Source organism: Haematobia irritans, chromosome 5 (genome assembly GCF_050003625.1).
Source record: "Haematobia irritans isolate KBUSLIRL chromosome 5, ASM5000362v1, whole genome shotgun sequence".
Lineage (NCBI taxonomy): Eukaryota > Metazoa > Arthropoda > Insecta > Diptera > Muscidae > Haematobia > Haematobia irritans.
Genome location: NC_134401.1, coordinates 68,722,778 through 68,744,480, shown reverse-complemented (window position 1 = coordinate 68,744,480; position 21,703 = coordinate 68,722,778). Strand labels below are relative to the sequence as shown.

The 21,703-nt window shown below is 36.4% G+C and overlaps 2 protein-coding genes across 3 annotated transcripts in view; both read left to right on the top strand.

Annotated features, from left to right (window-relative positions):
* Positions 1-21,703, top strand: part of LOC142237895 (protein pangolin, isoforms A/H/I/S-like) — a 191,284-nt gene that overhangs the window by 65,770 nt on the left and 103,811 nt on the right. Inside the window, exon 1 of one of the 2 annotated variants that reach the window (XM_075309350.1) lies at positions 10,232-10,367. The exons of the other annotated variant lie outside the window; for it this stretch is intronic. The gene's annotated coding sequence lies outside the window, so the exon portion shown is untranslated. Of the gene's footprint in view, positions 1-10,231; positions 10,368-21,703 lie in introns of those variants that run through there. 2 annotated transcript variants of the gene reach the window in all.
* LOC142237894 (protein pangolin, isoforms A/H/I/S-like) lies at positions 10,366-13,691 on the top strand. Its single transcript, XM_075309348.1, has one exon. The coding sequence runs from the start codon at positions 10,870-10,872 to the stop codon at positions 13,471-13,473; it is 2,604 nt and encodes an 867-aa protein (XP_075165463.1). The 5' UTR covers positions 10,366-10,869; the 3' UTR covers positions 13,474-13,691.

Sequence of the window (21,703 nt, the reverse complement as noted above, 5' to 3'; positions counted from 1 at the left end):
CTTATCAGCCAACCTGTTACGAAAATCACATCGTTCAAACAAATAAAAATGTCTTTGGCGCTATACGAAGTTCAACTTTCTTCACAATGAGTTCATTGTAACTTAAAGAAGTGGCCACTTTTTTCTGGGTGTATTTTATTACCTTTCAATTCGGAGTACAAAAGTGTACGGCTATAATTTTCCTTTGAAACTCGAGGATCCTTTGTTTGGCTTACCGCATGCACTGAATTGCAGTTGTAAGTTTGGAGCCATAAACATCGATGAACCATTTAGTGCTTCGTGCAAATTTTTTGTCCGTGTTTTAAAAGCCAATATTTCTCTCTACAATAAAACGACAAATAAAATATAAAATAATAAATAAAATAAAAATAAGAATAATAAAATAATAATAATAATAATAATAATAATGATAATAATAAACAATAAAACGATAACAAAAACTCCCGACCTTTTAAAAATTTGATTAGCAATAACATACCAAAAAACAGCGAACTCGGAATTTTAAAGTTTTTCGTCGAACGCGTAAAAAGCCTACAAGGTTTCAAATGGATCTTCAAACTCTATTTTTGTTTTTAGATCATTTAAAGAGGTAGATTTATTTTGAGTGTTCACGTTGGCATTAATAGACTCCTCCATTTTTTTTAAGTTATAAAGTAAATTTCTCCGTAAACTGCAAATTTCATTCTTCAACTCATTTTTTATCTCTCCAATTTCGTCCTTAATAGCCCTTAACTCTCTTCTAAGTTCCTCCCTGAATGAAGCTACATAGAAAGATAAAGAATAACATTTGTTGATAATGGCCTCTATTGGGCGAAATACATTTCCTTACTCTCGTCATCCTTATTTACGGAATGGGATGGCAAACTTTGATCCTCCGAAAAAATCCAAATTATCATCTATAGCATCTGTAAAGTGAAAAATGAATTAAAACAATTATATAAATTCAGGATTTCAAAATGTACCTCTTCTGTGTTTTAGCTTTTGTCGCTTTGCTTGATTCTTTCCTACGAAAGGCATCGTTCCAATGGAGTCCAACCTTTTATCAGTGTCTGTAGAAACAAATTGAAAATATAAAGAAATGAATTCTTTATTGCACGACATTTTTCTTACCTTCAGTTGTACCAAGGGTGTTCATTTTCCTTTTGTTAAGATTTTGAGACGTTTTACCAATATTTATTCTTTATTTTATTTTCTTATTTCGAAGTGACGCTTGTTTTCGTCGTTATAACTGTTTCACGTTTGTTTATGAATTGTTGTTTCTTGTACACAGAGTTGCATTTTTTCAGTGTTACCGCATCATTATTAATGATTGGTATATACTAAGTGGTTTATTACTTGGAAATTTTGTCACTTAAAATTCAAATTGTGGTTTTTAATTTGACTACATTATACATCTTCCATACATAACACCAACGGTACATCAAAAAGAGAACCCTCTACGACACTAAAATGAACTTAACAAAGGGAAAAAGTTATACACAAATGTGCGTATTTCAAACAAAACACTTCAGAATTTCTTAAGATTTTTACATTTTACCCCAAATGCGCCAAAAGATTTGTACATTTTACCCCAAATGCACCAAAAGACATTCTTGCAATACTGAACTCCAATTTTTTCCTTCAAACAATGAAATTTTCTTTAAAGGTATTAAGTTCGAGTTTATCCGCTAAAAACGTAATTTTTTCACGATTATTTTTCTTTAATAATCCATTTTAAGGAATACAAACTCTGTGTAAATTTGCTTTGGGCTTTTCCCCATTAAGTTATAATAAAATTTGCAACAAATATGTATAATTTTATGCATTTTTTTTACTGATTTAGTTTACACTTTGGCGATTTAAGCGGCTAAACTCGAAGTTAATACTCACCTTAACATGTGAAAAAAGGTTGTTGTTGTTGTTGTTGTTGTTGTTGTAACAGGTTTTAATGTAGTTTCATCCATTTTGTTCTATGCTTGTGTAGTTCAGCTGGTAGCCAGATCAAAGAACTCTGCTGTGTGTGTGTCCAAGGATGGGGTGTGTCCAGAGTGATCTGGTAGTCAGTGTTGCCAGTATTTTTCTGGGTCTTGTCCCCAAATTATGATGTTTTCGTCCCCAAAAATCCCCAATTTAAATTTAAATTCCTCACAAAAATCCCCAATACATTTGTGACAAGTTTTTTTTTTTTGAAAAAAAGTAAAAGGCTCTGCTGTCGCAAATCATTAATAGTTTAAATATTAAAATTTTGTCAAATCCAGCAAGCTGCAATAAGATTTCGAACCACAACACCAAGAGACTGGTGATCGTCTTCCAAATGCTGGAGATATGAAAATGGGAGTCGGTCACCTTGTCTTTATAAACGAAAAATTACTTCTAAATATTCAAGTAGTAAAATTGGGTTCCCAAAATTGGTAGAATTCTACCAGAAATAGTAGATTTTTTATTATTTTGTAGATTGGTAGAATTTTTTATATTTTGGTACATTTTTCAAAGAGGTACTTCATAAATTTTCTATAGAAATAAACTTCTGACAAAATTTTCTCTGTAGATATAAAATTTTGAGGAATTTCTTATATACAAAAAAATGAGAATTTTTTCTACATAGAAATACAATTTTGACAAAATATTTTACAGAAATAAAATTTTGACAATATTGTCTATATAGAAATAAAATTTTGACAAAATTTTCCATAGAAATAAAATTTTGACAAACATTTTTATTGAAATAAAATTTTGACAAAATTTTTCATAGAAATAAAATTTTGACAAAATTTTTCATAGAAATAAAATTTTGACAAAATTTTCTATATAAAAAAAATTGACAAAATTTTCTATATAAAATAAAATTTTGACAAAATTTTCCATATAAAATAAAATTGACAAAATTTTCTATATAAAATAAAATTTTGACAAAATTTTCTATAGAAATAAAATATTGACAAAAATTTCTATTGAAATAAAATATTGAAAAAATTTTCTATAGAAATAAAATATTGAAAAAATTTTCTATAGAAATAAAATATTGAAAAAATTTTCTATAGAAATAAAATATTGAAAAAATTTTCTATAGAAATAAAATTTTGACAAAATATTGTAGAGAAATAAACTTCTGACAAAATTTTCTCTATAGAAATAAAATTTTGGCAAAATTTTCTATAGAAAAAAAAATTGACAAAATTTTCGATAGAAATAAAATTTTATTTATAAAAAAATTAAACCGATTTCTCGGAAAATTCCCCACAAAAATCCCCAAATTTATGGAAATTCCCCGCCAAATCCCCAAGTCTCCAACTCAGAAATTTCGTCCCCATTCATGAAAAAATATCCCCAATTTGGGGAAAAATCCCCAATACTGGCAACACTGCTGGTAGTGAGACGGGGTAGGCTTAGCTGGGCAAGCAAAAAGGTGACGAGTGTCATGTGGCCCTTGATTACATATGGGACACACGTCAGCTACGCTGATATCAATCACTGATAAGTATGAATTGAGGCGGCTGCACTTGCCTGATCTTATGGCGATTTCGATTGGGAAAAAAGGTGCAACATTCTCGAAATTGATTGCAAGATATCAAGGACACTGTCATAGATTTTAGATACTTTATACCTCACAATATTATAAATTAATAATAACTTTAGAATTACACTATCATTTGGCCGAAATGTCAATTAGGGAAAAAGTAGTGTAACACCAAGGCATCATATTTTTTGCGAATCGAAAACGCCCTTAGTTGGGCCAAAACTACCCTTGTCTGACAGGTCGGTATGTTATTCCACTGCGTATCGCTCGTTTGAGGTGTCCACACTGGCGCTGTATAGTTTACCACTGACCGGCCAATTGCCTTGTATGTAGTTAACAAGGTTTCTTTGTCCGCACCCAAAGTGCTGCCGGCAAGCGACTTGAGTACCTTGTTTCTACCGCGGAGCTTATCACAAATTGCAGTGGAATGGGCGGACGACTTATAAAGGCTGTCGAATGTGACCCCGAGAATCTTGGGGTAATTTGTTGTCGGAATTGTTTCGCCATCGACTCTGACTTTTTGTCACTTAAAATTCAAATTGTGGTTTTTAATTTGACTACATTATACATCTTCCATACATAACACCAACGGTACATCAAAAAGAGAACCCTCTACGACACTAAAATGAACTTAACAAAGGGAAAAAGTTATACACAAATGTGCGTATTTCAAACAAAACACTTCAGAATTTCTTAAGATTTTTACATTTTACCCCAAATGCGCCAAAAGATTTGTACATTTTACCCCAAATGCACCAAAAGACATTCTTGCAATACTGAACTCCAATTTTTTCCTTCAAACAATGAAATTTTCTTTAAAGGTATTAAGTTCGAGTTTATCCGCTAAAAACGTAATTTTTTCACGATTATTTTTCTTTAATAATCCATTTTAAGGAATACAAACTCTGTGTAAATTTGCTTTGGGCTTTTCCCCATTAAGTTATAATAAAATTTGCAACAAATATGTATAATTTTATGCATTTTTTTACTGATTTAGTTTACACTTTGGCGATTTAAGCGGCTAAACTCGAAGTTAATACTCACCTTAACATGTGAAAAAAGGTTGTTGTTGTTGTTGTAACAGGTTTTAATGTAGTTTCATCCATTTTGTTCTATGCTTGTGTAGTTCAGCTGGTAGCCAGATCAAAGAACTCTGCTGTGTGTGTGTCCAAGGATGGGGTGTGTCCAGAGTGATCTGGTAGTCAGTGTTGCCAGTATTTTTCTGGGTCTTGTCCCCAAATTATGATGTTTTCGTCCCCAAAAATCCCCAATTTAAATTTAAATTCCTCACAAAAATCCCCAATACATTTGTGACAAGTTTTTTTTTTTTTGAAAAAAAGTAAAAGGCTCTGCTGTCGCAAATCATTAATAGTTTAAATATTAAAATTTTGTCAAATCCAGCAAGCTGCAATAAGATTTCGAACCACAACACCAAGAGACTGGTGATCGTCTTCCAAATGCTGGAGATATGAAAATGGGAGTCGGTCACCTTGTCTTTATAAACGAAAAATTACTTCTAAATATTCAAGTAGTAAAATTGGGTTCCCAAAATTGGTAGAATTCTACCAGAAATAGTAGATTTTTTATTATTTTGTAGATTGGTAGAATTTTTTATATTTTGGTACATTTTTCAAAGAGGTACTTCATAAATTTTCTATAGAAATAAACTTCTGACAAAATTTTCTCTGTAGATATAAAATTTTGAGGAATTTCTTATATACAAAAAAATGAGAATTTTTTCTACATAGAAATACAATTTTGACAAAATATTTTACAGAAATAAAATTTTGACAATATTGTCTATATAGAAATAAAATTTTGACAAAATTTTCCATAGAAATAAAATTTTGACAAACATTTTTATTGAAATAAAATTTTGACAAAATTTTTCATAGAAATAAAATTTTGACAAAATTTTCTATATAAAAAAAATTGACAAAATTTTCTATATAAAATAAAATTTTGACAAAATTTTCCATATAAAATAAAATTGACAAAATTTTCTATATAAAATAAAATTTTGACAAAATTTTCTATAGAAATAAAATATTGACAAAAATTTCTATTGAAATAAAATATTGAAAAAATTTTCTATAGAAATAAAATATTGAAAAAAATTTTCTATAGAAATAAAATATTGAAAAAATTTTCTATAGAAATAAAATTTTGACAAAAATTTCTAAAGAAATAAAATTTTGACAAAAATTTCTAAAGAAATAAAATTTGGCGAAATTTTCTATAGAAATAAAAATTTGACAAAATTTTCTAGAGAAATAAAATTTTCTATAGTAATAAAATTTTGACAAAATTTTCCATCGAAATAAAATTTTGACAAAATTTTCTATATAAAATAAAATTTTGACAAAATTCTCTATACAAATAAAAGTTTGAAAAAATTTTCTATAGAAATAAAATTTTGGCGGAATTTTCTATAGAAATAAAATATTGAAAAAATTTTCTATAGAAATAAAATTTTGACAAAATATTGTAGAGAAATAAACTTCTGACAAAATTTTCTCTATAGAAATAAAATTTTGGCAAAATTTTCTATAGAAAAAAAAATTGACAAAATTTTCGATAGAAATAAAATTTTATTTATAAAAAAATTAAACCGATTTCTCGGAAAATTCCCCACAAAAATCCCCAAATTTATGGAAATTCCCCGCCAAATCCCCAAGTCTCCAACTCAGAAATTTCGTCCCCATTCATGAAAAAATATCCCCAATTTGGGGAAAAATCCCCAATACTGGCAACACTGGTGGTAGTGAGACGGGGTAGGCTTAGCTGGGCAAGCAAAAAGGTGACGAGTGTCATGTGGCCCTTGATTACATATGGGACACACGTCAGCTACGCTGATATCAATCACTGATAAGTATGAATTGAGGCGGCTGCACTTGCCTGATCTTATGGCGATTTCGATTGGGAAAAAAGGTGCAACATTCTCGAAATTGATTGCAAGATATCAAGGACACTGTCATAGATTTTAGATACTTTATACCTCACAATATTATAAATTAATAATAACTTTAGAATTACACTATCATTTGGCCGAAATGTCAATTAGGGAAAAAGTAGTGTAACACCAAGGCAACATATTTTTTGCGAATCGAAAACGCCCTTAGTTGGGCCAAAACTACCCTTGTCTGACAGGTCGGTATGTTATTCCACTGCGTATCGCTCGTTTGAGGTGTCCACACTGGCGCTGTATAGTTTACCACTGACCGGCCAATTGCCTTGTATGTAGTTAACAAGGTTTCTTTGTCCGCACCCAAAGTGCTGCCGGCAAGCGACTTGAGTACCTTGTTTCTACCGCGGAGCTTATCACAAATTGCAGTGGAATGGGCGGACGACTTATAAAGGCTGTCGAATGTGACCCCGAGAATCTTGGGGTAATTTGTTGTCGGAATTGTTTCGCCATCGACTCTGACATTCAACTGCCTGCGTACTTCCGCCATCCATGTAGGGAATAGTGTGGCTGAGGATTTGGTGGGAGATATCCTCAAATTTCTTGCAGTGAAATAACTGGTAAGATCAGCGAGGTAGACATTTAATCGATCGCAAATGTCATCAACAATGGGCCCGGATGCCATGATTGTGCAATCGTCCGCATAAGACACAATCTCGACGCCGCCAGGAGGGGGAATCGAGGACAGGTAGAGGTTAAACAGTGCCGGAGATATCACCCGCCCTGGGGAACTCCCTGTTTAACTCTACGGGGGTTTGACTTCTTGTCCCGGAATTCCACGTACGACTGGCGTCCACACATATAATTCAGAACCCAACGCTTCGTTCTTGCCGGTAGGCACGTGTTCTCGATGTCCTCGAATAATGTGGCATGGTTGACCGTATCGAACGCTTTCGATAGGTCAAGCGCCACGAGGACCGTCCTATGACACGGCTTGGGCTGATTAAGTCCCCTATTGATATGTGTCGAAATGGCATGTAAGGCCGTCGTCGTATTGTGTACCTTATGGAATCCATGACGATTCACCTTTACTCGAATCTTTGCCTGGCTTCAATAGTGGAATCACTCTTCCCATCTTCCAGACATCGGGTATAATGAGTGATTCCAAGGACAAATTGAGGAGTCTGGTCAGGTACTCAACTCCCAGTATTCCCAGATGCTTCAGCATTAGCATTGAAATTCCGTCAGGGCCCAGCGCCTTAGATGGTTTCGCGCTGTTGATGACATTGGTAACTTCGGCTGCGGTAAATTGTGGTGTGTCGTCGGCTCGGAGACCACGTATGCGACGAGTGGCTCTCCTTTTCGCTCTATCACTCTCGGGATGCTCGACAAACAGTCGGTTGAAGTATTTGCGCATCTCTTCGGATCAGTCACAGTCACGTCACCAAAGGTGACTGAAATCCCATCATCCCTTGTAGCGGGGTTCGAGAGGGCTCTCACTGCTGACCACAATTTACCAGTCCCTGTGCCTAAGTTGCATTGCTTCAGGTGCTCTAACCAAGTGTTGCTCTTGTGCTCGTCGACTATCTTACTAATCTCTAGATTTAGTTCTCTGATTCTAGCATCAGCAGGGTTAGCACGACGGCGTTCATCACGCTCGTCTGCGAGTTCCGCCGCTTCGGCTGTGAAGTTGGGACTCACTTGGGCAATTCGACCAGCGGGTATGAAGCGAGCGGCTGCTGCGTTGATGATGTCCCGGAACGCCCTCTGGGCAACATGAACATGAGAGGGGGACGGGAGCTCACTGAAGCGGCGATCGGTGTATTCTCTGAAGCCTTCCTTCAGTTGGCTTTTTTTTGATTGATAAACGTCCGGCGTTCAGAGGTTATGAAATCGGAGGGTCGGTTAATGGTGAGAATTATGGGGAGGTGGCCCGATTCTAATGAAATGACAGGTTGCCAGGAAACGTCATTTATCAGTACAGGCGACGCTAAAGATAAATCTGGCGAACTGCTGCAGTCACCCATAATTCGTTCACCGTGCAAAATGTGGAGTCATCTATCTGCTCTGCCAAAGCTATGCTTCTCTGGTCATTACCTAGGAGTGAATGCCAAAGTTCATGGTGGGCATTAAAGTCTCCAAAAACCAATCGGTTATGCCCGCACAATAGCCACTCAATGTTTGGACAATAACCTGGAGCACAGCTACCAACCGGCGGTATATACACATTGTATGCCGAGATCGGCAGCCCCAGACTTGACTGCTACCCCCATACATTCCATATACGGGTCACTAGTGTCTGGAAAGCCAGGCCACCACCTCCACTTCTTGTGCGATCCTTTCGAAGCACATTGTATCCATCACAATGGCGTAGGTTGCATGTACGTGTCTAACAAAATTTATTCAATTGGTCGATAAATAAGTACTTATATTTGGGTTTTGGCGTGATGTCAGCGTTTAGTTTAGTTGAAACTTTCTACAATTGCCTCATTTGTAAAATTAACCAAAATTGTTGTTCCTAGTGGTTTCACTGTTAATGTACATATTCACTTTATATGATAAAGGAACATTATCCTATTATAAATCAATTCATATCAACAATAATACCTCCATTACTCATTAAAAACCATTGGACATTGATGGAACATGCATTTACAACGATAATTTTATGGAAAATTTACTATTTAAAAGCCGTCAATTGATTTGTTTAGCAAGCGATGTTTCAACGTTGGGTTCCAACGCTGTTACAACGCTCAATATTTATAACCATCGTAAACTTCTGACTGGGTAGATAGACTTTGATATAATTATATATGATAAGATCCACCGATTTTTACACGGGCGGTTATGTGAAATTAAACTGGCGATAGCACGCTTATAAAAGTTGCCACATTTGCATTTTCTTAGTCTTTTTCTATAAGGAAAAGGCATTCGTAAATACAAAAATTGTTAAAAAAGTATGGAATAAATGGTTCTAAAAAATGTATACTATTAAAATTCTTATTTATTCATAAACTAAGTATTTAACAAAGTTTTACGACGTTATTGACGTATGGTAAAATACTTCGTAAATGTATGTAAAATACCTTACAGTTTTCGCTAGAGCACCTTTGATAAAAAAGTTAATAACATATAATAATTGTAAATATTATTCTCTACTAAAGGATATAAATATTAATATACGCTGGTGGTTCAATATTTCAAGGATGTACTGAATAAAAAATTTTAGTTTAGTGGTTAGGTGCAAAACCCGAACATAGTACTTACCTTAAGATTAAAGTTTTTTAATGTATGATGCACCACTTAAGACTTTGTTATTTGTGTTAAGATGCAAACTATTGTAATCTGCATTCTCATCAAACTATGGGATTTGGATTGTTGAAAGTCGCGCAAGAATAGTTAGGTATTTTTTTAATAAAAAATTAATTCCGGCTTCGTCTTCGGACAAATATTGCATTTTTTGTCCACTGCATAAAATGTCCACTTCGGTCGAGTTCTAATATGTACTAACAACAGGAAGTAATTGATAAGGGACAATACATGTTACAACATATTATCTTTGATATCTTCATATTTCAAATATTATAACTGCAATATATATATATATATGTATATTGATTTTTATTTTTGTATTTTAATTTTTTTTACTTTTTTGTTTTTGTTTTTTGTTTTTTTTTTTAATTTTTTTGTTATTAGGAATTTGCTGAATTGATTACTCAAGGTGTAAGAATATCGATTGTATTCCAACACTTCGGCTGAGTTATCTCTCTGACATCCTTAGTACCACTGGAAAATCCTGATGACCAATGTTCGCCTACTTGTTCGCTATTTTGCAGATCACTTCAGCTCCAGAGTATTTTTGAATGGTGATGATCATGATTATATGAAAATAACGCAATATTATATAAACCTTTTACTTCTTAAAATACGTGAACAATACATTATATTGAATCTGTGATCACTAAGGTAAATGTAAAATACAACTGTTTAGATGTTACTTTTATTCCTGCTTTGAATTACTTAATTAACTAGTAATAACTTTCAATGACCATCTAACTTGCTTCATATTTGTTTTTTGAAAATAAGTATATATTTGATGTCTTCCAAAAAATACATGATTGTTTTATTAAAGCATGTTTCGAACCAATAGATATGTAGTATCGTTCATTAGACATCAAGGATATATTTATTTTTAAAGCAAATTTTTTTGTATATTTTATATTAAAGATGAGAAAATATCACATGCAATTTGTAAACATTATATAAACTTATAATGTAGGATGCATATTATGTATTGGAACCAAATTAAATCATATCGTAACAGTAAAATCTTTAAAAAAGAAATTTAAAACAGCGATAATTATTGTAACCAATACCGTGCAATCACATTTATAAAAATATTTTAGAAAAAAATCTTCAAATATCACTTAGTTTAAATTACAACAAATAGTATAATCGAAAGTCCGTCATGCCGCATACAAGTCATACGCGTCATACGAGTTCTGGCGACGATTTAGGAAGCACAGATGAGGTTAAAGTGTTCAAAGATGAGGGTGACCGAGAGGATGAAAAAATTTCGTCAGAGAATTTGTTGGAAGAAAAATCTAGCTTAATCGATTTAACAGAAAGTGAGGAAAAAAGTGGAAAAGTATCCATTCGATCTGGTCAGAGTCCAGTCTTCAGCAAAATTGAGCCCCATACATCTGCGTATAATATGGGCTACCTTGTGTCCCCGTATACTTATTCAAATGGGTCTGCTGGAGGATTGCCTGCTACTATTGCAAATAAAATAAGTTTGCCATGCTTTTTCAGCCACAATGGGGATCATCTCACAACGCCTCCACCAGCACATTGTGGTATACCTCCTTATCAATTAGATGTCAAATCAATAAATTTAAGTAGGCAAGCAATATATCCTTTCTCCTCCAGTCAATATCCATACTCCATGATAACACCTGATATGACGCAAGTGGCAACGTGGCACACGCCTTCGGTATATTCTGCAACGTCAAGTTTCAGAAGTCCGTATCCAACTTCCCTTCCTATCAATTCCACACTTTCTGGTGATTTTTCATTTCGATTTTCCCCTAGCCTTCTTCCGTCTGTACATACATCACAACAGCTTATGCTTAATACACATCATACAACTACAGCATCGAGTCCAAAACAAGATGGTAATTCGGATACATCCACAAACAATAGGTTCTTAAAAACTGACAATAGTAAACATGTGAGGGGTATACAGAGCTATGACAATTGTAAAGATAATTCGTCCGAAAAGAAAAAGCCTCATATAAAAAAACCATTGAACGCTTTTATGTTATATATGAAAGAAATGAGGGCGAAAGTTGTTGCTGAGTGTACACTCAAAGAATCTGCTGCTATCAATCAAATACTTGGTAGACGGTGGCACGAGTTGTCAAGAGAAGAACAAAGTAAATATTATGAAAAAGCACGTCAAGAGCGGCAGTTACATATGGAGCTATATCCTGGGTGGAGTGCTAGAGATAACTACGGCTATGTTTCAAAGAAGAAGAAACGTAAAAAAGACAGATCTCCAGCAGATTCTGGAGGGAATAGCATGAAAAAATGTAGAGCTCGTTTTGGTCTCGACCAACAAAATCAATGGTGCAAACCTTGCAAGCGTAAAAAAAAATGTATTCGTTATATGGAATCTATTGGTATCAACTATAATAATGTAAAAGAAGAGCACCTTAATGAATTAGATGACGTAGACGGTCAAAGAAGTGACGAGGACGACATTGAACATGACATTATAGGCAGTTGTGAAAGTTGCGACGATAATAAGACATACGACGATGATAATGAGTCTTTAAATCAGAGCCTTTCAAGTCCAAGTGGGTTTTCTAGTTTCCAAAGTCCTCGGGCCAGTCTGGCTAGCCCGGCTATTGTCCAGAGTGCAAATGAAGCCACAAATTCCAGTTATAACGAACAGAGCCTAAGTCACCCAAACTTGCATCATTTGCAACCTCCGAATTTACAAATGCAGCAACAAATCAAATCAAATTTCCAACAGTCTAGTTCTTCATCGTCCTGTCCAACATCAAATTCTGGCTACGAAACTAGTGGCCTTCTTGTTAGTAGTCCGAATTCAGTGTCAAATATTATATCAACACTTCCATCACCTTTATCAACAACAATGTCTAATTACAGCTCAACCTGCTCATCGTCAACAACTGCATCCGCCTCTTTACCAGCCTCATTATCGGACCGTATGATGCGTTCTCTCCTTAGTAGCAGTCCTGCGATGCTGCTCGGAAATCGCTTAAGTCATTTGGCGATGGGACTGGCTATGAATAACAGTAGCAACAATGTGATTGGAAATGGTATTCACAGTAACCACGATAGTCTTAACAAAACTTACAAATCGTTGGATACTGTTTCTACAAAGAAAAATGATAGTAGTGTAAATCATTCAACGACATTTAAAATAGGGGTTAACAATAGGACTTATATGGCAACTGTAGGTCATTTTGAAGAGTCCGATAAAATATTAAAATCATCTGTAATTGATGCAATGTCATCTCAGAAATCTCCATCCACAACAGAAACAATATCCCCGACTGAGTCATGTAACCCCATGAGAAGTAAAATACATCAAAGTAACAATGGGACTTTTCAAAGAAGTCCTATAGGAGCGAATCCTAGAGACATTAATAATCCACTAAGCATAAACCAGTTGACAAAAAGACCACACGATGATGCAAGTGCTTCCAATAGTACAGACATTAACAACAGAACCTCCAGTATGACAGATTCAACTTTACATAGTCTTGTCGGTCAAGCAACAGTATCCGATGATATAAGCTTCATTTCTTCCAACCTTTCACAGTCGATTCAGCCAATTTTACCATCGACACATAGTGCCATATATAACAATTCGTTTTCTCCACATTTTCAACAGAGTGCCAATCGACATTTAGTAACAACCACAAATTCTTCTTCAATTGTCACACCGATTTCTGAGAAAAGTAACAGTATTACAAGTGGTAGTAGTCCGAAATCGTCCACAGAACCATCGAATGAAAGTGGTGCCATAAACGTAGCATAACATCCTATGTTCTACTAAATATATCATATTCAAATATTTTAAGCAATATTATTTTCAGTAAGAACACTAATTTGTAATAGTTTTAAACTATAATTAGAATTAATTTACATATAAGTTCAAATTAGGCTTTAAAATTGAATATGTGAAATACTGCCTTACAATCGGGGTATACAAATAAATTTGTATTAGTTTTTTTATATAACAGTTTTTGCAATATATTTAGCTTCGTTTATTTAATTCCATTTATTTAGGTGGTGAATGAAGGGGGTAGGTATATATGATTTATGCGACAAGACGTACATTAAATTTTATTTTAAACAGTACTAGAACGAAAAAGCAACAAATCAACAACTCGCAAAATACACAAAAATAAACATTGAAATAAAAAAAGGTATTTTTGTAGTGCTTTGTCTTTACGGAACAATGTCAAATGTACAAATTTTCTACCATTATATAAGTTAAAGGATATCAAACGAAAAAACACATAATCTATACCCAGTGAATCTTGCCCAAACGATATAAAAACAAAAATAATGCCTCCAACAAGAATTGTGGAAATCAGACCGTTGAACCATGTTCAGGCGGTGCTACAGCGGCTCAGCGGTCATTTCCTACGGAGGAAATTGTATCGGAATATAGAATACAATGGGCTTTAAGTAGTTTTGGACCATTCAAATCCCCCGGACCTGATTGAATTACTCCGGCGGGGTTACAAGCAGTGACTGACAGAATTATCCCCTGGTTGTCGGCGATATATACAGGACGTGTCAACTTAGCATATATTCCAGGAAAGTGGAGGGAAACAAAGGTCGTTTTCATACCTAAAGCGGGAAACGCCACTCACTCGAGTGCGAAGGATTTCCGACCAATCAGCTAATCCTCATTTCTTTCTAAGACTCTTGAGAGGATGATAGATATTTTTCTTAGAACTAGCGTCGAATCGAGATTGCTGTCGAAACGACAGCATGCCTACTCGAACGGTCTACTGAGACCGCAATGCATGAACTAGTCAGTTTTATTTAAAGGTACCTATTACATATGGGCACTTCTAGTTTTAACCGCTGAACCTTCTCGATTATTGTCTTCTGTTGAACCAACCAGATTGTTCCAAAAACATTAGCATACTGCTTAAGTTAACTTAGCTTAAGTTAACGTTTTCAAGGTCCGCCAGTAATCTAAAGCTATATGCCCCTAAAATTCGCTTACGCCTTATTCAAAATGCAGAACACTCACACAAAACGTGTTTAATTGATTCCTTTTCCGCATCATGACAGCTCATACAGTAGTCATTATACTTCGCGCCAATAGTTTTTGCAAAATCGCCTAACAGGCAGCGACCCGTAATAGCAGATATCTGGAGTGATATCTGACGTCTTGAGAACACTAGCATATCTAGTGTGCGGATTAAGTTAAAATGGGGCCATATTTGCTTTGTGTCGTTATAACCCTTGCAATTCTCCCATCGAACATTTGCCATCATAACAGCCTTCTCACGCAGTAAGAGCGTGCAAGTAGCCAGGGGCATACCAACAGATTCTAGTTCCCGGGGAATATGTAAGGTAGTTCCTAGCCTTGCTAACTCATCCGCTTTGCAGTTCGTTTGGAAAGGAGCCGCTTTGGAGTTAGTCGAGAAAAAAGACATACCGGCTAAACCTAGAGCACATTGATACCTGCTAACCCTCCTGATCCTGGGTCAATATTAAACAGACTAAAGGAATGTAAACCAGATCTTCCAACGGCCGATTGGAAGGTTGGACGTTTGGATGAGGTGGATGGACCAAGACGACATGCGGTGTTTATATTGAACATTGAGTTGCTGCCACATCTAGCCCAGACCCAAGGACGTGTAAGTTATGGCTGTCATGATATCCATATGAAGGTATACAAAAGAGATCAGCCAAAGGATTCCGAAACGGACAGACCTCCGCTAGAGTCAGAAGTGAAAAACTCTTCTTGCGAAGGCGAAAGACACATTAAAACTGCAGACATTGACGAACATCGTATGCCGGAAGCTTCTACAGGCTCAAACCTCACAATCGGTGAAGACGAAGCCTTCGAAGACTCAATCGAAACGGCTGATGTGACGGTGGTTGCAAATTTGGATGGTTCCAAGGTTCCTCCAGATAAATCTTCACCATTGTAAGGCTGCTTGTGCTGCCTTAAAAGTTCTCCTGATGAAAGGAGATATAGATATAGTTCTTATTCAAGAACCATATGTATATAAGAACAAGATCTGTGAATTAAGTACTCCGGGTTTCAAACTTTTGCATAATACCTGCAAAGATATAAATCGAGCATGTATAATTGCCAAAAACGAACTAAACTTATTTCTGCTTCCTTCATTGAGCAACGCAGACACTGTCGTTGCCAGTATAGAGATAGTCAAATGCATATATTGGGTATCTTCGGTCTAGATGGGACATGATAGGGAGAGCCTCCATGTGCCGTTAAGACCTTGGTTGAGGAGTCACTGAAAACAAAGAAAAAACTCATTATGGGATGTGATGCAAATGCACATCATAGTATTTCAAATCCCCCGGACCTGATGGAATTACTCCGGCGGAGTTACAAGCAGTGACTGATAGAATTATCCCTTGGTTGACGGTAATACATAAAGGATGTATAAACATAACATATATTCCAGAAAAGTGCATATATTTATACCTAAAGAAGAAAAAGCCTCTCACTCGAGTGCGAAGGATTTCCAATTCAGCTTATCCTCATTCCTACTTGAGACTCTGTAGATGGTGATAGTTATTTATCTTAGAACTAGCGTCGATTCAAGTTTGCTCTCGAAACGACAGCATGCATACTCGAAGGGCAGGTCTTCTGAGACCGCATTGCATGAACTAATAAGATTTATTGAAAGCTCACTATCTGTCAATGAATACACAATCGTGGCGTTTATAGACATCGAATGGACATTCAACAACGTCCATCCGAGCTTGATATTAAATGGACTGACAACTCTGAATGTTGATCCAGGTATACTTAGGCTGTTAGACGAACTTCTAACGAAGAGACGTATTTCAGAAATAGTCAAGTACTGCAAAGAACACAAAATTCCCACAGTTAAGCCCATCTCCTTAGGTGGTATTAAAATTCCCTTTGGTGAGTGTGCAAAATACCGTTATATTTGACAGGAAACTGAAATTTAAGCTTAATATTGAGGAAAGGGCGAAAAAAGCAACGGTACTCTTGTAAAAAAGTGGGTGGGAAAAAATTGCATTGGCTATACACGGCAGTGGTTAGGTTAGGTTAGGTTAAAGTGGCAGCTCGATTAAATTTCAGGCTCACTTAGACTATTCAGTCCATTGTGATACCACATTTAACTAAAAGTACCTATTACATATGGGCACTTCTAGTCTTAACCACTGAACCTTCTCTATTATTTACTTTTGTGGAACCAACCAGATTGCACCAAAAACATTAACAAACTGCTTAAGTTAACGTTTTCCAGGTCAGCCAGTAATCTAAAGCTATATGCTCCTAAAATTCGCTTACGCCTTACACAAAAAGCAGGACACTCACACAAGAGGTGTTTAATTGATTCCTTTTCCTCCACGTCATGACAGCTTATACAATAGTCATTATACTTCGCACCTATAGTTTTTGCAAATTCGCCTATCAGGCAGCGACCCGTTATAGCAGATATTAGGAGTGCTATCTGACGCCTTGAGAACACTAGCATATCTAGTGTGCGGTTTAAGTTTAAATGGGGCCATATTTGCTTGGTGTCGTTACAAACCTTGCAATTTTCCCATCGAATATTGGCCATCATAACAGCCTTCTCACGCAGTAAGAGCTTGCAGGTGGCCAGAGGCATACCAACAGATTCTAGTTCCCTGGGAATATGTAAGGTAGTTCCTAGCCTTGCTAACACATCTGCTTCACAGTTCCCCGGTATGTTACTATGACCAGGCACCCATATTAGGTGAATATTGTACTGCTCAGCCATCTCGTTGAGAGATTTGCGGCAGTCTATGGCCGTTTTTGAGTTAAGGAACACAGAGTCCAAGGATTTTATTGCAGGTTGACTGTCTGAGTATATATTAATGCCAATATTTGTTGGAACATTACTTCTCAGCCAATTCACCACCTCTCTTATTGCCAATATTTCAGCCTGAAAAACACTACAGTGATTAGGTAATCTTTTCGCTATTCGAATTTCCAGATCTTAAGAATATACTCCGAACCCCACTTGTCCATTCAACTTGGAGCCATCAGTATAGAAATCTATATATCTTTTATTCCCCGGGGTCTGTGTACACCACGCCTCACTGTTGGGAATTAGAGTTTCAAACTTTTTGTCGAAAAGTGGTTTTGCCAGGGTGTAATCCACTGCGTTAGGCACATCTGGCATTACTTTGAGGACCGAGCTATGACCGTAAATTTTTTCCGACCACAGCGATAGCTCGCGCAACCGCACAGCCGTTGTTGCAGCTGACTGTTTGGCCAAAATGTCTAAAGGCAATAGATGTAGCATGACATTAAGGGAGTCTGTTCCTGTCTTACTAAATGCGCCTGAGATACATAAGCTCGCCATACGCTGAACTTTATCTAAACAAGTCGGTTTCTGAAGTGCCGGCCACCAGACTACAACACCATATAGCATTATAGGTCTAACCACTGCCGTGTATAGCCAATGCACAATTTTTGGTCGTAGTCCCCACTTTTTCCCTATTGCCTTTTTTACAAAGCTACCGTGGCTTTTCTCGCCCTCTCTTCAATATTAAGCCTAAAATTCAGCTTCCTGTCCAAAATAACGCCAAGGTATTTTGCACACTCACCAAAGGGAATTTCAGTACCCCCTAAGGAAATGGGCCTAACCGTTGGAGTTTTGCGATCTTTGCAGTACATGACTATTTCTGTCTTTGCTGGATTTACACCAAGACCATTATCTTTCGCCCATTTCTCAGTCATCCGGAGAGCTCTCTTTATAATATCTCTGATTGTGGATGGGAATTTTCCCCTGACTGCTAGCGCAACATCATCTGCGTATGCCACCACTTTTATCCTTTCTTTTTCTAGAGAAACCAGAAGGTTGTTTATAGCAACATTCCAAAGAAGAGGTGATAGAACTCCTCCCTGGAGAGTGCCTCTGTTCACATACCTTTGTATGTTTGCTTGTCCTAGTGTGGCTGAAATACGTCTCTTCATTAGAAGTTCGTCTAACAGCCTAAGTATACCTGGATCAACATTCAGAGTTGTCAGTCCATTTAATATTGAGCTCGGATGGACATTATTGAACGCCCCTTCGATGTCTAGAAACGCCACGATTGTGTATTCTTTGACAGATAGTGAGCTTTCAATAAAGCTGACCAGTTCATGCAATGCGGTCTCAGTAGACCTGCCCTTCGAGTATGCATGTTGTCGTTTCGAGAGCAAACCTGAATCCACGCTAGTTCTAAGATACATGTCTATCATCCTCTCCAGGGTCTTAAGTAGGAATGAGGATAAGCTGATTGGTCGGAAATCCTTCGCACTCGAGTGAGAGGCTTTTCCTGCTTTAGGTATGAAGACGACTTTTGTTTCCCTCCACTTTTCTGGAATATATGCTAAGTTTATACATTGTTTATATATCACCGTCAACCAGGGGATAATTCTTTCAGTCACTGCCTGTAACTCCGCCGGAGTAATTCCATCAGGTCCGGGGGATTTGAATGGTCCAAAGCTATTTAAAGCCCATTTTATTCTAGATTCCGACACAATTTCCTCGATAGGTTACACCGCCGGAACATGGTTCAACCGTCTGATTTCCAAGGAAGTGTGTGTCCAAAAGTACTTCCAACGTCTCCTCACTGGACGTTGTCCAATTTCCCTCCGATGTTTTAATGAAACCTGGAGCGGTGTTAGTGGATGCTAGTACCTTCCGTAGTCTGGAAGCCTCTGACGTATTCTCAATACTGCTACAGTAATCGTCCCAAGAGTTTTGTTGAGACCTTCTCAGTTCTCGTTTATATTCTCTCAGATTCATCTTGTAAGTGTCCCAATCCTCCGGAGCTCTTGTGGACTTTGCTTTGTTAAAGAGCTTCCTGCAGGATTTCCTCTTATTACTTAACTCCGTAGTCCACCATGGCGGCCGATTTTTCCCCCTTGGCTTTCCTCTAGGGCATGCAGCTTTCAGTGAAATGTTGAAGGCCTTAGTAATCCTCTCCACTGCGTGTTCGATATCTTGCACAGTGCTCATATTTGTCTCCGGCACTTCCGGTATCATCAGTGGTTAGACCTATAATGCTATATGGCGTTTTAGTCTGTGGCCGGGACTTCAGCAGCCGACAAGTTTAGATAAAGTTCAATGTATGGCTTGCTTGTGAATCTCAGGCGCATTCAGTATGGCAGGAACAGATTCCCTTAATATCATGATGCATCTATTGCCTTTAGACATTTTGGCCAAACAGTCAGCTACAACAACGGCTGTGCGTTGCGCGAGCTACATTAAAATAACTTATCATTATTTGTACTGGGTTATAGATGATTTGCACGCTGCCCTCACCGTTCTTACTATATATCTTTCAAATGTTGTATCCACTTCAAATCCCTTTGGCTCTCTTCAATTTAAATTCTAATTCAATTCATTTATGGAAAATACATATTTTATTCAAAGTAAAGTAAATCAAATCATATAGTTTTTTTTTTAATGAAGTTATTTTTAAATATTGAATGAATTACCAGTTTTGGTGTCAGATAATGGCTTAGTATATAAACCCTTTAAATAAGAATGTAGTTTAGTAATAAATAAATTTTGTTGTAATAATAATCATGATCACTTACACGAAAGTCCATCGATGCATATGCCGTTGCAGTACGACGTAGTAGACATTAACACAATTACTATACATGCACAAAAATTCTTATTATGCCCTTTACAGATTATCAGATATTTCGGACGACAGTGCTCGTGTCGAACATATCGCATATATTGGACACATTATCAGTTAAGTCCGAAGGCATAATCGATATGCTGCATGTTTATGGGATCGATAACACATTTACCGATTATTTAGTCATCGCCGACAAGTCGTGTCGATCTGACACACTGTAAGATTCTTCACAAACACCAACATTCCGTCCGGAATAACTGATAGTCTGTAAAGCGCATTAGAGTTAGTGAAGCATCACTGCTCTCGTCAGCAGCTCCCTATTGCAGAAAGCTGACGAGGGCAGTGATGCTTCACTAATGGCGTTTTCTTTTCTTGTAAAAAATGCACACTTTTTTGCATTTTGCCCGGAAAATGTACTCTTTAGATTCTTTTCTAAAAAAAACAGGCAAAAGTGCGAAAAGGCTTCGAATTCTGTTGTGAAAATAGCGCCACCATTAGAGGCAAATTACGGGCATTTTCAGCACTGCCAACAAACGAGAGTGCTGCGATTGCCCTGTTTCCTTCTTTGAATTCTTTTCTGCCCGCTGAAATGATAGCATTTTTTTAGGTTGCTGGTAACATTTTAAAAATGCGCAATCTGTAGACAAAATGAAGGCAAATCACTTTTTTTCAGAAAAGAAAACACCATAAGAATGTTTGTGTATAGTAATCGTCTTATGTATCATGTACCTCTCAGGAAGCAATTCAGACATTCCGTCCGGAATAACTGATAGTCTGTAAAGCGCATTAGAGCTAGTGAAGCATCACTGCTCTTGTGAGCAGCTCCCTATTGCAGAAAGCTGACGAGGGCAGTGATGCTTCACTAAGAATTTTTGTGTATAGTAATCGTCTTATGTATCATGTACCTCTCAGGAAGCAATTCAAAGAAAATTGCGAAATATTAGTACAGATGAATTGAATAAATAAATAATAAAACAAAAAGATCTCACGCTTGGCATATAACGAACTCTTCGTGTTATGCGTTTAATTTTCACAACAATATATCACACTGTCTTTATGGCACCATTGTATTTTTTCTATTCATTACTAAGCTATATTTTCAGTCCCACTTAATTCGCGCTTGTTACGCGATGAAATTGAAAAAGAAAAAGACGACCTCCCATTCATCTTCATTAGAATTATGATTTGATGAATGCAACAACATAAAAAAGTAATGTTTCATTTACAAGAAATCTCATTCATCAAAATATTCTATCGAATATCTCAACCATCCAACTCTGTATCATTACTCCCCCCGAGTCTTGTCCGCATGTTGAGGCAAGTAAAGAGGAAGATGCCAACTCCCGAAGGGCATAAAGCACCAAAAATATATTATAAATTCTAACATAACAGTATGTTTGAAAGCA